This window comes from Mobula hypostoma, chromosome 1, assembly GCF_963921235.1.
Source record: "Mobula hypostoma chromosome 1, sMobHyp1.1, whole genome shotgun sequence".
Taxonomy (NCBI): Eukaryota; Metazoa; Chordata; class Chondrichthyes; order Myliobatiformes; family Myliobatidae; genus Mobula; species Mobula hypostoma.
In genome coordinates, this window is record NC_086097.1 from 24,537,410 (window position 1) to 24,554,129 (window position 16,720).

General features: G+C 43.6%; 1 protein-coding gene across 27 annotated transcripts in view; it reads left to right on the plus strand.

The window, feature by feature from the left end:
- nrxn3a (neurexin 3a) overlaps positions 1–16,720 on the plus strand; it is a 2,332,164-nt gene that overhangs the window by 2,093,088 nt on the left and 222,356 nt on the right. For all 27 annotated transcript variants that reach the window (XR_010017469.1, XR_010017470.1, XR_010017471.1 and 24 more), the window contains one exon: positions 10,581–10,752. Coding sequence is in view for 22 of the 27 variants with exons in the window: in XM_063044591.1 (XP_062900661.1) it covers positions 10,581–10,752 (172 nt within the window). In the remaining 5 variants the exon portion in view is untranslated. The remainder of the gene's footprint in view (positions 1–10,580; positions 10,753–16,720) is intronic.

The following is a 16,720-nucleotide window of genomic DNA, read 5'->3' on the forward strand; positions in this document are numbered from 1 at the left end:
GGGATGGTCTACATCTGAACTGGAGGGGACAAATATTCTTGCAGGTAGGTTTGCTAGAGAGGTTCCAGTGGATTTAAACTAGATATAAGGGGGGAGGGGAACCAGAGTGTAGGAACAGATGTAGGGAAGAAGGAAGAAAAAGAAAATAGTAAAGTTGTTTGCACCGTTAGTGATAAACAGAGAGTAAGAGGTGGAAAATTTCTTAAATGCATTTATTTTAATGCTAGGAGCATTATAAGAAAGGTGGAGGAGCTTAAAGCATGGATTGATACCTGGAAGTATGATGTGGTAGCTATTAGTGAAACATGGTTACAGGAGAGGTGTGATTGGCAACTAAATATTCTTTGATTTAATTGCTTCAGGTGTGATAGAATCGGAGGGACAAGCGGGGGGGGTGTTGCATTGCTTGTCAGAGAAAATATTACAGCGGTGCTCTGGCAGGATAGATTAGAGGGCTCGTCTAGGGAGGTATTTGGGTGGAATTGAGGAATGTGAAAGGTGTAGTAACTCTCATGAGGGTGTATTGTAGACCACCAAATGGGGAGCGAGAATTGGAGGAGCAAATTTGTAAGGAGATAGCAGATATCTGCAGTAAGCACAAGGTTGTGATTGTGGGAGATTTTAATTTTCCACACATAGACTGGGAAGCCCATACTGTAAAAGGACTGGATGGTTTGGAGTCTGTAAAATGTGTGCAAGATGTTTTTTGCAGCAATACATAGAGGTACCAACTAGAGAAGGGGCAGTGTTGGATCTCCTGTTAGGGAATGAGACAGGTCAGGTGACGGAGGTTTGTGTTGGGGAGCACTTCGGGTCCAGTGATCACAATGCTATTAGTTTCATTATAGTTATGGAGAAGGATAGGTCTGGACTCAGGGTTGAGATTTTTGATTGGAGAAAGGCTAACTTTGAGGAGATGCGAAAGGATTTAGAAGGAGTGGATTGGGACAATTTGTTTTATGGGAAGAATGTAATAGAGAAATGGAGGTCATTTAAAGGTGAAATTTTGAGAGTACAGAATCTTTCTGTTCCTGCTTGGTTGAAAGGAAAGGTTAAAAGTTTGAGAGAGCCGTGGTTTTCAAGTGATATTGGAAACTTGGTTCATAAAAAGTTTGAGAGAGCCGTGGTTTTCAAGTGATATTGGAAACTTGGTTCATAAAAAGAGAGATATCAACAATAAATGTAAATAAATCATAGGATCTATTAGCATTTAGAGAATCATGGTCTGATCAGGGACAGTCAGGATGGCTTTGTAAAGAGCAGATCGTGTCTAACAAGCCTGATAGAGTTCTTTGAGGAGGTGACCAGGCATATAGATGAGGGTAGTGCAGTGGATGTGATCTATATGGATTTTAGTAAGGCATTTGACAAGGTGCCACACGGTAGGCTTATTCAGAAAGTCAGAAGGCATGGGATCCAGGGAAGTTTGGCCAGGTGGATTCAGAATTGGCTTGCCTGCAGAAGGCAGAGGGTGGTGGTGGAGGGAGTACATTCAGATTGGAGGATTGTGACTAGTGATGTCCCACAAGGATCTGCTCTGGGACATCTACTTTTCATGATTTTTATTAATGACCTGGATATGGGGGTAGAAGGCTGGGTTGGCAAGTTTGCAGATGACACAAAGGTTGGTGGTGTTGTAGGTAGTGTAGAGGATTGTCGAAGATTACAGAGAGACATTGATAGGATGCAGAAGTGTGCTGAGAAGTGGCAGATGGAGTTCAATCTGGAGAAGTGTGAGGTGGTACACTTTGGAAGGACAAACTCCAAGGCAGAGTACAAAGTAAATGGCAGGATACTTGGTAGTGTGGAGGAGCAGAGGGATCTGGGGGTATATGTCCACAGATCCCTGAAAGTTGCCTCACAGGTGGATAGGGTAGTTAAGAAAGCTTATGGGGTGTTAGCTTTCATAAGTCGAGGGATAGAGTTTAAGAGTTGCGATGTAATGATGCAGCTCTATAAAACTCTGGTTAGGCCACACTTGGAGTACTGTGTCCAGTTCTGGTCACCTCACTATAGGAAGGATGTGGAAGCATTGGAAAGGGTACAGAGGAGATTTACGAGGATGCTGCCTGGTTTAGAGAGTGTGCATTATGATCAGAGATTAAGGGAGCTAGGGCTTTACTCTTTGGAGAGAAGGAGGATGAGAGGAGACATGATAGAGGTATACAAGATATTAAAAGGAATAGATAGAGTGGATAGCCAGTGCCTCTTCCCCAGGGCACCACTGCTCAATACAAGAGGACATGGCTTTAAGGTAAGGGGTTGGAAGTTCAAGTGGGATATTAGAGGAAGGTTTTTTACTCAGAGAGTGGTTGGTGCGCGGAATGCACTGCCTGAGTTAGTGGTGGAGGCAGATACACTAGTGAAGTTTATGAGACTACTAGACAGGTATATGAAGGAATTTAAGTTGGGGGGTTATATGGGAGGCAGGGTTTGAGGATCGGCACAACATTGTGGGCCGAAGGGCTGTACTGTGCTGTACTATTCTATGTTCTATAAATATAGGCAGCATGGAGAATACGAGGTGCTCGAGGAATATAAAGAATGTAAGAAGACTCTAAAGTAAGAAATTAGAAATGCTAAAAGAAGATATGAGGTTGCTTTGGCAAGTAAGGTGAAAATAAATCCCAAAGGTTTCTACCAGATGCAATTTAATGTGGATAAATGTGAAGTTATCCACTTTGGTGGCAAAAATAGGAAAACAGATTATTATCTGAATGGTGGCCGATTAGGAAAAGGGGAGGTGCAACGAGACCTGGGTGTCATTATACACCAGTCATTGAAAGTGGGCATGCAGGTACAGCAGGCGGTGAAAAAGGCGAACGGTATGCTGGCATTTATAGCGAGAGGATTCGAGTACAGGAGCAGGGAGGTACTACTGCAGTTGTACAAGGCCTTGGTGAGACCACACCTGGAGTATTGTGTGCAGTTTTGGTCCCCTAATCTGAGGAAAGACATCTTTGCCATAGAGGGAGTACAAAGAAGGTTCACCAGATTGATTCCTGGGATGGCAGGTCTTTCATATGAAGAAAGACTGGATGAACTGGGCTTGTACTCGTTGGAATTTAGAAGATTGAGGGGGGATCTGATTGAAACGTATAAGGTCCTAAAGGGATTGGACAGGCTAGATGCGGGAAGATTGTTCCCGATGTTGGGGAGTTCCAGAACGAGGGGTCACAGTTTGAGGATAGAGGGGAAGCCTTTTAGGACCGAGATTAGGAAAAACTTCTTCACACAGAGAGTGGTGAATCTGTGGAATTCTCTGCCACAGCAAACTTTTGAGGCCAGTTCATTGGCTATGTTTAAGAGGGAGTTAGATATGGCCCTTGTGGCTACAGGGGTCAGGGGGTATGGAGGGAAGGCTGGGTTCTGAGTTGGATGATCAGCCATGATCATAATAAATGGCGGTGCAGGCTCAAAGGGCCGAATGGCCTACTCCTGCACCTATTTTCTATGTTTCTATGTTTCTATTATATTAATAGCAAAAGGATAGTGAGGATAAAATTGGTCCCTTAGAGAATCAGAGTGGACAGCTATGTGTGGAGCCAAAAGAGAATGGGGGAGATTCTGAACAATTTCTTTTCTTCGGTATTCACTAAGGAGAAGGATATTGAATTGTGTAAGGTAAGGGAAACAGGTAGAGAAGTTATGGAAACTATGATGATTAAAGAAGAGGAAGTACTGGAGCTTTTAAGGAATATAAAGGTGGATAAGTCTCTGGGTCTGGACAGAATATTCCCTAGGACCTTGAGGGAAGTTAGTGTGGAAATAACAGGGGCTCTGACAGAAATATTTCAAATGTCATTAGAAACGCGCATGGTGCCGGAGGACTGGCGTATTGCTCATGTTGTTCCATTGCTTAAAAAGGGTTCTAAGAATAAACCTAGCAATTATCGGCCTGTAAGTTTAATGTCAGTGGTGGATAAATTGATGGAAATTATTCTTAGGGATGGTATATATAATTATCTGGATAGACAGGGTCTGATTAGGAACAGTCAACATGGATTTGTGCGTGGAAGGTCATGTTTGACAAATCTTATTGAATTTTTTGAAGAGGTTACTAGGAAAGTTGATGAGGGTAAAGCGGTGGATGTTGACTATATGAACTTCAGTAAGGCCTTTGACAAGGTCCCACACAGAAGGTTGGTTAGGAAGGTTCAATCGTTAGATATTAATATTAAAGTAGTAAAATGGATTCAGCACTGGCTGGATGGGAGACGCCAGAGAGTGGTGGTGGATAACTGTTTGTCAGATTGGAGGTCGGTGACTAGTGGTGTTTCTCAGGGATCTATACTGGGTCTAATGTTATTTGTCATATACATTAATGATCTGGATGATAGGTTGTAAATTGGATGATTAAGTATGCAGATGATACTAAGATAGGTGGAGTTGTGGATAATGAAGTAGGTTTTCAAAGCTTGCAAAGAGATTTAGACCAGTTAGAAGAGTGGGCTGAAAGATGGCAGATGGAGTTTAATGCTGATAACTGTGAGGTGCTACATTTTGTTAGGACTAATCAAAATAGGACATACATGGTAAATGGTAGGGCATTGAAGAATGCAGTAGAACAGAGGGATCTAGGAATAGTGGTGCATAGTTCCCTGAAGGTGGAATCTCATGTGGATAGGGTGGTGAAGAAAGCTTTTGGTATGCTGGCCTTCATAAATCAGAGCATTGAGTATAGGAGTTGGGATGTAATGTTGAAATTGTACAAGGCATTGGTAAGGCCAAATTTGGAGTATTGTGTATAGTTTTGGTCACTGAATTATAGGAAAGATGTCAACAAAATAGAGGGAGTACAGAAAAGATTTACTAGAATATTACCTGGGTTTCATCACCTGAGTTACAGAGAAAGGTTGAACAAGTTGGGTCTTTATTCTTTGGAACGTAGAAGGTTGAGGGGAGACTTGATAGAGGTATTTAAAATTATGAGAGGGATTGATAGAGTTGACGTGGATAGGCTTTTTCCATTGAGAGTAGGGGAGATTCAAACAAGAGGACATGAATTGAGAGTTAAAGGGCAAAAGTTTAGGGGTAACATGAGGGGGAACTTCTTTACTCGTAGAGTGGTGGCTGTGTGGAGCGAGCTTCCAGCAGAAGTGGTTGAGGCAGGTTCGATGTTGTCATTTAAAGTTAAATTTGACAGCTATATTGACAGGAAAGGAATGGAGATTTATGGGCTGAGTGCAGGTCGGTGGGACTAGGTGAAAGTAAGAGTTCGGCACAGACAGGAAGGGCCGAGATGGCCTATTTCCGTGCCGTAATTGTTATATGGTTTATATAAAGAAATCACTTTGCAAAGATGTGCAAATCGAAGGAGCACGCAAGGAAAATCATGCTGTGGAACAGAGTGAGGGCAATAGTGACATATTCATTGGCACAGTTGAAGTGGAACAGGAGGTCTGCATCAAGAATATTGACAATGCAAAGATGGAGGATGAAGATGATTGGACTCAAGATCTGATAATAAATAGGAGGAATGTGACATTTAATCTTGACACTGAGACAAAGTGCAAAGTAATGTCAGCAGAAACATTCAACTCACTGGACATCAGAGGAATACTGAGAAAATCCACCTGCAAGCTTGTTGCATATTTCGGCCACAAGTCGGTGCCACTGGGCAAAAAAGCACTCAACTGTGTGTACAAAGGTCAAAAATACAAGATCAAGTTTGAAATAGTGCAGCAACATGTTCCAGCCATACTGGGCAAAGCAACATGCACAAAGCTAGGTCTGGTGAAGCGAATCTATGGTGTTGAAAAAGAAAATGACATTCTCAAAGACTTTGATGACTTGTTTTCTGGATTAGGATGTTTACCGGGGAAACACCATATCCAGATTGATCCAACTATTGCACCAGTCGTGCATGCGCCGAGAAAGATTCCAGTAGCTCTCAGGGATCAAGTAGTGGAGGAGCTACACAGAATGGAACAGCTGGGAGTCATAACAAGACAAATAGAACCAAGCGACTGGGTGAATAGTATGATGACAGTGGTCACAGAAAAAAAGACAAGGATCTGCATGGATCTACAAGATCTCAACCAAGCACATTAAAAGAGAGCACTATCCACTGCTCACGGTTGAAGAGGTTGTCTCCCGCCTGCCTAATGTGAAATACTTTTTGGTATTAGACGCAAATCAAGGTTTCTGGCAGATCAAGCTGGATGAAGAAAGTTCCAAATTATGCACTTTCAACACGCCCATAGGGAGATATCGTTTCCTGCGTCTACCCTTTGGGATTTCTTCTGCATCAGAGATATTCCAGAGATCCGTGGCACAAATGATTGAAGGCCTGTGGTGTATGGATCACGAGCACTTATGGACTGTCAACGCCAATATGCTCAAATCGAGAAGGAATTATTCGCCATAGCTTATGGGTGTGAGAAGTTCCACCAATATGTATATGGCAAAGAAATCCAGGTTGAGAGTGATCTCAAACCACTTGACAGCATCTTCAAAAAGCCACTCCACCAAGCTCCTATGAGGCTGCAAAAGATACTTCTCAGGCTACAGAGGTACACTCTCACAGTCACCTATAAGCCAGGAAAAGAACTGCACATCGCTGATGCTTTGAGCCGTGCTTACCTCAAAGAGCAAAAGGAAGAGTTGCTAGGAAGAGAGCTGGAGGTCAACTGGGTTAAACCTCAGCTACCCGTCTCTGAGAAGTTGAACATGTTCAGCAAGTGACTGCAAATGATCCTGAAATGCAAATGCTAAGAGACATTACAATGAATGGATGGCCAACAGAAAGAAAAGATGTTCCAAAGGAAATGCAGAAATACTGGACATTTAAAGAGGAAATCAGCTATGCGTCAGGACTAATGTTCAAGACGGCAAAACTCATCATACCAAACCAAATGAGACAGGAAATGCTCAAAGGATTCATGAGTCACACCTGAGGATAGTGAAATGCAAAGAGAGAGCAAGGGACATTCTCTAGCACAAAATAATCTGTAGATGCTGGGGTCAAAGCAACACCCACAACACACTGGAGGAACTCAGCAGGTCAGGCAGCATCCGTGGAAAAGATCAGTCGACATTTTGGGCCGGAACCCTTCAACCTGACGAAGGGTTCCAGCCCGAAACGTTGACCGAACTTTTCCACGGATGCTGCCCAACCTGCTGAGTTCCTCCAGCGTGTTGTGAGTGTTGCAAGGGACATTCTCTAAGGGCCAGGCATGTCAACTCAGATAGAGGACATTGTGCCTCAGTGTGCTGTCTGTAATGAAAACAAAAACAGCAATCCAAGAGAGCCTCTGCTTCCCCACCCACTACCAGGAAGACCATGGGAGAAGATTGGCACAGATCTCTTTCACTACAATGGTGCAGAATATCTGCTTTGTGTGGACTACTACTCAAAATATCCGGAGATCACCAAGTTAAGTGACACGTCCAGTTGAGTTGTCATTACCGCAATGAAGTCAACGTTCACAAGACATGGTATTCCAGATATTGTCGATAGTGACAATGGTCCACAATATGCCAGCGGTGAGCTCAGAGGGTTCTCAGAGAGCTGGGAATTTCAACATGTTACTCAGTCCAGGGCACGCTCAGTCTAATGGACAAGCAGAGAGAACTGTACAAACTATCAAGAACATGCTCAAGAAGGCACAAAGCAGCAACGGTGACCCTTACATTGCTCTGCTTGAATACCGCAACACACCGATTGAGGGTGTGGGGTTCTGTCCTGAGCAGCTGTTGATGGGATGTCGTCTGAAGTCCAAACTGCCAACATCCACAACTCTACTGACTCCTGAAGGTAATGCTCACGTACATGACAAGCAAAAGTACAAGCAAATAAAGCAAAAGAGCTACTATGACAGACATACATGACAGTTGCCAGATCTGCATACAGGTGAAAATGTCAGAATACAGAGAGGAGACACTTGGCAACCAGCTGTGGTTGTGAACAGACATCAGCAACCAAGATCCTTCATAGTTCGCACGCCGGATGGAAGAGTCTACAGGAGGAACAGGAAGCATCTGCTGAAGACAGGAGAGAGGGAGTTTCCACGTACAGATGCACAGGACATTTCCACATGTACAGACATGGAAACAAACGACACCAAGAGTGATGCAGACCCCAAAGACAGAGAGGCCACTCGAGAGACTGACACGGATGAAGGACAAGCACAGTCACAGTTGTATCACACACGGTCTGGGAGACAAGTCAAACTTCCAGCTAGATACAGAGACTAGACATACATACAGTCTCACACAGTTTGAGGCAAAGTCACATGTCATGGTTGTTGCACTGTAAGAATGACATACCTAGAGGCATTGTTTTGGTAATTCACAGTGTTGTAAAAAATAATCTTGAGAAGGGGGATGTAATGTATTGTGTGAGTATTCGTAGCGTCAGAGTGTGTATGACGTCAAGACATAGAGAAGTAAAAAATGGAAGCCTGGTGAATAAATGTGGTTGTTCAATCTACAGCGGTGTCCGAGTCACATCAATATTACAGCACCAGGCACTGGTGACAGCAAAGTTAAAGAGTATTGTATACAGTTCTGGTCAGCTACCTACAGGAAAGATACAGTATCAATGAGCTTGAAAGAGTCCAGAATAAATTTACAAGAATGTTGCCAGGACTTGAGGTCCTGAGATATAAGGAAAGGTTGAAAAGGTTAAGACTTTATTCCCGAATCCACAGGAGAATGAGTGGAGATCTTATAGAGGTTTGCAAAATGATAAGGGGTATGGGTAGAGTGAGTGTATGCTGGCTTTCTCCCCTCAGGTTGGGTGAAACAAGAACTAAAGGGAATAGATTTAAGGAGAAAGGTGAAATATTTAAGGTGAATTTGAGGAGAAACTGCAGTTAAACAAAGAGGCATTTTGAAAGCTCTTTGGTGGCCTGTAGTGTCGCGGTTAGCATTATTAGATTGGGGCTGTCTGTAAGAAGTTTGTACGTTCTTCCTGTGAACACATGGGTTTCCTCCAGATGCTCTGATTTCCTTCCACATTTCAAAGATGTAAAGTTACTGTTAGTAAGTTGTGTGCATGTTATGTTGGCATCAGAAGCATGACAACATTTACGGGTTGCCCCCAGAATATCCTTAGTATAGACAACGCATTTCACTGATTGTACATGTGACAAACAATGTTAAACTTCATCTTTATAAATATACCCCAGGGAATCCTGATCTTCAAACTGCTCCTCCCTCACTTCCATCTTCCCACCCCTGCCACACGCCCCACGCTGACTGAGTTACAGACGCAGCAGCGTGACGCTATCACATCGCCAGTGACCCAGGTTCAATTTCCACCGCTGCCTGTAAGGAGTTTGTACATTCTCCCCATGACCACGCTGCTTTCCCGGGGTACTCCAGTTTCCTCCCACACGCTCAAGACGTATGGGTTAGTGGGTTAGTTGGTCATGGGCTCATTGGGCCGGAAGGGCCTCTTCCTGTGCCACATCTCTAAATAAATAAAATAAAGTCCGTGAATTGGTTCAGGATGTCCTCAAAGAAGTTACAGATTATTTTAAGAAAACATTTGTTCCAGTCGATAGACTCACTTCAAATTTTATCGCTTCAAACAAAGAACTGATTTGTTACAGAAGAGACACTAATTATTGAACAAAAGGAATATTATGAGTATGGTAATGGTCTGAGCCAAATTGATTTGCTTTGCTCTGTCCACTGAAGTGCTGCACTAGCCGATTCATTCTCCTGAATTAGCTCTTGCACTGTATAGCCTTCATATTTTTCAAATCAATAAGGGTCTAAGTGCTTTGCTTATCTCTCCTTAGACTTCCGCCTGCGATTACAAAGATGTCAGAACTCCTTGGCACTTGCAATTAATCCATTCCCCTCAGTCTTCTCAGTTCTGGTGTCCACCTCTAGGGGAATCTTCCACGGAGGTTCCACTTGACTGTCAGAGCTATTTCTCAGGGGGATAAGTTCTGCTTCCCGTCTCCCGCCTGGCCGAACTTCCAGGATTATCCTGGATTAATTTCTCCTGCTGGCAAAGGCTAGAGGGAATGAAGCATTGAGAGAATTGTGTCTCTCTTTTACTTTGTTTTTTAACTGCTTTCAGTTATTAATAGACATGTAGGATCGGTATCAGAATTGTGACATCCTGACCTTGGTGTTGTCCGTGTGTGGAATTTGCCCGTTCTGCCTGCGACATTGTGGGTTTCCCCCTTTGAAGCTCTGTTTTCCTCCCACATCCCAGAGCCTGTTTGTGCCAGTAGGTTGATTGGCCACAATGGATGGCCCAAATTTGGGGCAATTTGTTGGGGATGTAAGGAGTACATGATGTTAATGGTTTCCATCACTTCATTGGCTGAAGGGCCACTTTCTGTGCTGTATGAATCTAATGCAGGAGGTGGACACCCTGGTTTCTGCACAGTGAGATCCCACCAATGGCCAAATGACTGAAGTTCAGTTCCCTCCCATCCTGGTCTCTGCTTTCACACCTGAACCATAATTTCTTTTCATTTTGGCATTACAGCAGTATCACCTGTTCCCTGGATAAGAACCCCACCACCAGCATGCAGGTGACCACCGGTGAATTCCATACAGAAGCTGTGACCTGCCAGGCTCATTAAGTACTTCCTATCTTTATTTTTTCTCAGGAACAAGGCAAGATCAGTGTCGTCTTTAATGTGGGAACAGAAGATATTGTCATCACGGAATCCAGCAACGTGGTGAACGATGGGAACTATCATCTGGTCCGTTTCACCAGGAATGGGGGCAACGCGACCCTTCAGGTGGACAACTGGGCTGTCAATGAATTCTATCCTTCAGGTGAGTGGTGTTTGCCTTGTCCCGTCCCTTCACTCCTCAAAGAGTGGACACTTTTGAAACTGTCATGCAATAGTGATCCAACAGGTGTACCAAGTCCCCGCTTGTCGGACCCGATGGTTGGGAAATGGACCTCTCACTCCCTCTCTCCCTGGAAAACTACTGCGAGGAACAGCTGAGATACAGTTAAGGGCTAGTAAGGGAAACATGAGGGAGAAAGAAAGATGGGGTAAAATGGAGTCTGGGTTTGAGAAGACTTGTGTCGAGTACTTGTACCAATATAGAACTGTAGTGTTGAATGGACTAATTTGTGTAGCATACTCATACCAATATAGAACTGTAGTGTTGAATGGACCAATTTGTGTAGCATACTCATACCAATATAGAACTGTAGTGTTGAATGGACCAATTTGTGTAGCATACTCATACCAATATAGAACTGTAGTGTTGGATGAACAGATTTGTGTAGCATACTCATACCAATATAGAACTGTAGTGTTGAATGGACCAATTTGTGTAGCATACTCATACCAATATAGAACTGTAGTGTTGGATGAACAGATTTGTGTAGCATACTCATACCAATATAGAACTGTAGTGTTGAATGGACCAATTTGTGTAGCATACTCATACCAATATAGAACTGTAGTGTTGAATGGACCAATTTGTGTAGCATACTCATACCAATATAGAACTGTAGTGTTGGATGAACAGATTTGTGTAGCATACTCATACCAATATAGAACTGTAGTGTTGAATGGACTGATTTGTGTAGCATACTCATACCAATATAGAACTGTAATGTTGAATGGACTGGCTTGTGTCGGGTACTCATACCAACATGGAACTGTCATCTTCAATGGACTAGTTTCCCTGCTGTAAATTCTTTGTAAATCCAGCGACATGGTAAACAATGGGAACTATCATCTGGTCCACTTCACCAGGAACGGGAACAATGTGACCCTTCAGGTGGGCTTCAACTGGGCCTGCGGGATAGCATCGTGATTAGCTCAGTACTGTTACAGCGCTAGAGACCTGGGTTCAATTCCCGCTGCTGTCCGTACGTTCTCCCCATGACCGCGTAGGTTTCCTGCAGGCACTCTGGTTTCTTGCCACATTCCAAAGACGTACGAGTTAGTAGGTTAATTGGTCATATTGGGCGCCATGAGCTCATTGGGCCAGAAGAGCCTGTTACAGTGCTGTATCTCTAAATAAAAAACAAATTCAATAAAATACCATTCATGAGACTAAAAGACATAGGAGCAGAATTAGGCCATTTGGCCCATCGAGCTTCCTCTGCAATTGATGTATGAATTCAAAGTCGAGTTTATTGTCACATGCACAGGTGCAATGAAAACTTACTTATAGCGGCATCAGAGACACAACGTTCACAAGAAAATATAAACAAAACATAAATTATACAAGTGATTATACACAGATTTCTGTTTAATTATACAAATGAAAGAGAAATTAAAGAAAAGTTTTACAAGAAAGAATGCACTGAGAACAAATGAAAAGTCCATTCTGATGCAACGTGATCAAACTGGTCACCGGGTTGCTACGCTGAGGTATCGGTGTGCCGGTTGGTTAAAGAACTGAATGTATGAACCATGTGTCGGTAGAAATGAAAACTCCCTGCAGTCAAAGTCAAAGTCAAGTTAGAGCTTGTTGTCACGTGCACAAGTACATGTACAGAATGCACAGGTTCAACGGAAAACTTACTTGTAGCAGCATCACAGGCACAGAGCATCTGAGACGCAACATTTGCGATATGACAATAAATTAAATTACGCAAAATTGTACTAGAAAGAACACAGTTATAACATTAAATATCCTTTATAGTGCAAATTTTTCGAAGTGGTCATAGTGTTGCTATACTGAGGTCGCGATTAGGGTTGTGCAGGTTGGTTCAAGAACTGAATGGTTGAAGAGAAGTAGCTGTTCACGACCCTGTTTGTGTGGGACTTCCTGCCCAATGGTAGCTGTGAGAAGAAGGCACGGCCCAAATGGTGAAGGGCTTTGATGATAGATGTTGCCTTCTTGAGTTGAACTATGCCGAATTTTAATGGTCAAGCGGCGTTAGACATATGATAAAATGGTGATAATGACTACATTAAGTAAAGCCAGAAGTGCCTGCTTTCCCGTGTTGAAGGACACATTCAAATACCAGTTATTCCTCAAGACCAAAGTCTGAATATTCCAATCCATAGCTTATGGGGCTGCACAATACCATGGCGCATAGCGCAGTCACTTTGCAGCGCTTGCTATCACCTATCAAGGTTCGATCCCTACCACTGTCTGTAAGGGGTCTGTACATTCTCCCCATGACCATGTGGGTTTCCTCTGGTTGTTTCGGTTTTCCCCCTATTCCAAAGACATATGGGCTATGGTTACTAAGTTGTGGGCAGACTATGTTGGCATTGAAAGAGTGACAACACTTGAAGGTAGCCCCCAGTATAACCCTCGATCTGTGTTGGTCATTGAATCATTTCACTGTATATTTTGATGTACATGTGACAAATAAAAGTAATCATTTCTAAAGATCTATAGTCTCCATTAACTTGTTTGCATGCTAAAAAGGCTCCTGGTCCTCCAAGTAACGAGCATCAGAATTGGAAGCAGCACGCACAAAATGCTGGGGCAACTCAGCAGGCCAGGCAGCACCTATGGAAAAGAGCAAACAGTTGACGTTTCGGGCCGAGACCCTTCAAAGGAAGGTGGGGGGGGGGAGTCAGAGTAAGAAGGTTGGGGAGGGGAGGAAGAAGTACAAGGCAGTAGGTGATAGGTGACATCAGGAGAGAGGCTGGGGTGAAGTAAAGAGCTGGGAAGTTGATCGGTGACAGTGATAAAGGTGTGGAGAAGGGGATTCTGATAGGAGAGGACAGAAGACCGTGGAAGAAAGAGAAGGGGGAGGGGCACTAGAAGGAGGTGATGGGCAGGTAGGGAGATAAGGTGAGAGACGGAAATTCCCTCACCATTTGAGAGAATGTGTTGCTTGTGTTTGTTGCTTTGGATTTCCAGCATCTGCAGATTTTCTTGTGTTTGAGCAGCAGGACTGGTACAGGCTGGACTGCCACAGCTTCCTTTGAAGGAGAAGTTTGGTTTGGGAAATGATGCCAGACATGATGCTGGGGAGAGATCAAATTCGACAAGGAAAAAAAAATCCCATTTAATGGAAGAGGTTTGATGGCCCCTAGAGAGGCAACTTACTTCTTTGTCCATTTGGATAGCTACGTGAACACCTCTCAAGTTCCTATTAAAATCAGGATCCATTTTATTTATTTATTTACACATAATAAATAACAGCCCTTTGCAACCCAATGAACCCACACTACCCAATTACGCTCATGTGACTAGAAGAAGAAAGCCCTTAACTCCGAGTGGAGTCATCGGGACGCAGTCTTTCTTATTTTTACGAGGCCGAGTTGCTAGCTTGACACTCAACCCAGCGCGGATAGAAAGTGTGCAAGGGAGCCGGCTGGATTCGAACTCGGGAGCCGTCGCTCCGAAGTCCAGCGCTGATGCCACTACGCCACCAGCCGGCTAACCCATGTGACTAATTAACCTAATATCCTGTACTTTGGAGTGTGGGAGGAAACTGGAACACCTGGTCACAGGGAGAACAAACAGTGATGGATGTCCTTACAGACAGTGATGGAAAAGAACCCAGGCCTCTGGCGCGGTTATCTCGTTACTCTGACTGCTACTCTACCACACTGCCCACAACAATTGTGCTTAAACACAACAATAAACAGGAAGCTGCTTGTTAAATTAGTTTAGGGTTTAGTGAGTGACAGTGGTGTTATCATAATGATGCCAGGCTAGTCTTTTATTTTTTAATTTATCACTGATATATGTCATGAAGTTAGATGTTTTGTGACATAAAAAATTATGAGTGCAGCAGCTGGTATAAGTCTTTACAGCACCAGCGATCAGGGTTCAATTCCCACTGTTATCTGTAAGGAGTTTGTATGCTCTCCCCGTGACTGCGTGGGCTTTCTCCGGGTGCTTCAGTTTCCTCCCACATTTCAGAGGCGTACAGGTTAGTACATAGTGGGCTTGCCATGTTGGTGCCGGAAGCGTGGTGACACTTGCGGGCTGCCCCCCGCGCGTCCTCAGACCGTGCCAGTCACGGACACAAATGGTGTATTTCACCGTATGTTTGGATGTACTGTACATGTGACAAATGAAACTAATCTCTGCACTTTAAATAAAGTAAAATAAATAGTGCAGAAGAAATATACCAAGGTAGTAAACATGTAAGTCTGTCCCCAATGCACCCTAGTATTTGGTTCCCCAGTCCTAGAAAAAAGATGGTGCACATTGACCCTATCCATGCCCCTCATGGAGGAGGGCAGGGTGGAAAGAGTGACAGAAGCTGCCAAAGTATAAGATTCAAAGTACATTTATTATTAAATGTGGAGGTAATAAAGGGCTCCAGTTGATGAAATATGACGGGAGAGGAAGGCGGAGCATAGAAACAAATAAGGGAGGGAGAGGAGGGCAGATGGGAACCAGTAGGAAGAGTGTGGGGGAAATGGGCAGATAGGTGGAGGAGGGGAAAGAGGCAAGTTGATGGGGACTGGGGTGAGTGTAGAGGGAACCAGGTAGATGAGGCAAGAGAGTGAAATGAAACTGAGTGGTAAGACAGAGAGAGGGAACATCAGTAGGAGAGTTCTAGAGGTCCAAACATAGATAGATGGGATCAGCTCAGTGGGCAATACGGTCAGCATAGATGAGTTGGGCTGAAGGGTCTGTGTCCATGCTATATGACTCTATGACTGTTCTGGGACTGATTGAACCTTTCCCGAGTGATCAGAAACTTTCATGCAGTTCACCGGTTTGAATTTTAGAGATATGGCAGCAGAGTTTCTTCTCTCATTTTGGCCAGCTTCCTTTAGGTTTTTTAAAAAATTCTCATGACGACAATTGCAGCACAGTTTTCCAACTCAGTCAGTCTTCATTGAGGAGGGGTTAAAATGTCAATTTAAGTTGGAACAGTCAACACTTCAGGCACAAAGCTGCAGTGTTTAGATGAAAACTCACAAGGGACGATAGCGTCCCAGCCTCATGCTGTGTGTTCTTCCAAAGGTGGGAGTTGTGGTGATAAAAATAACATATTGTTTCCTGAAAAGTCTCTCTCACAGGCTCTGAGGATCAATATTGCTTTTGTGAAAAAATATCACACTACTTTTTTCCACTGTTGAGCTTGAAAAGAAGAACACTGGTATATTTATGGCAACACCTACATTCTTCTCAGAACTTAGAGGAGGTATTTTCAGCCAGTGAAACAAGTTAAAAGTCTTGTCAGTGCTATAATGGAAAGAGATCCCATACCTATATATTCTAGTCCGAACAACGTTGATTGAGCATATTATAATGTAATGATGTGTATTAACGCGTCTTGGTGGGGCAAGAAGAGAAGACCATAACATATAGGAGCAGAATTAGGCCATTCAGCCCATGGAGTCTGCTCTGCCATTCCATCATGGCTAATTCCAGATCCCACTCACCCCCATACACCTGCCTTCTCACCATTACCTTTGATGCCCTGACCAATCAAGAAACTGTCAACTCCTGGCTTCCACTGCAGTCTGTGGTAGAAAATTCCACAGATTCACTCTCTCTAGCTATAAAAAATTCTCCTTACCTTGGTTCTAAAAGGCCCCCCTAATTTTGAGGCTGTGCCCTCTAGTTCTGGATACGCCCACCATAGGAAACATCCTCTCCACATCCAACCTATCTAGTCCTTTCAATATTCAGTAGGTTTCAATGAGATCTCCCCAGTATTCTTACAGATTCCAGTGAGTACAGGCCCAAAGCTGCCAAACACTCCTCAAATGTTAACCCCTTCATTCCTGGCATCATCCTTGTGAACCTCCTCTAGACTCTCTCCAATGACAATGCATTTTTTCTGATATATGGGGCCCAAAACTGTTGACAATACTCCAAGTGCAGCCTGACTAGTGTC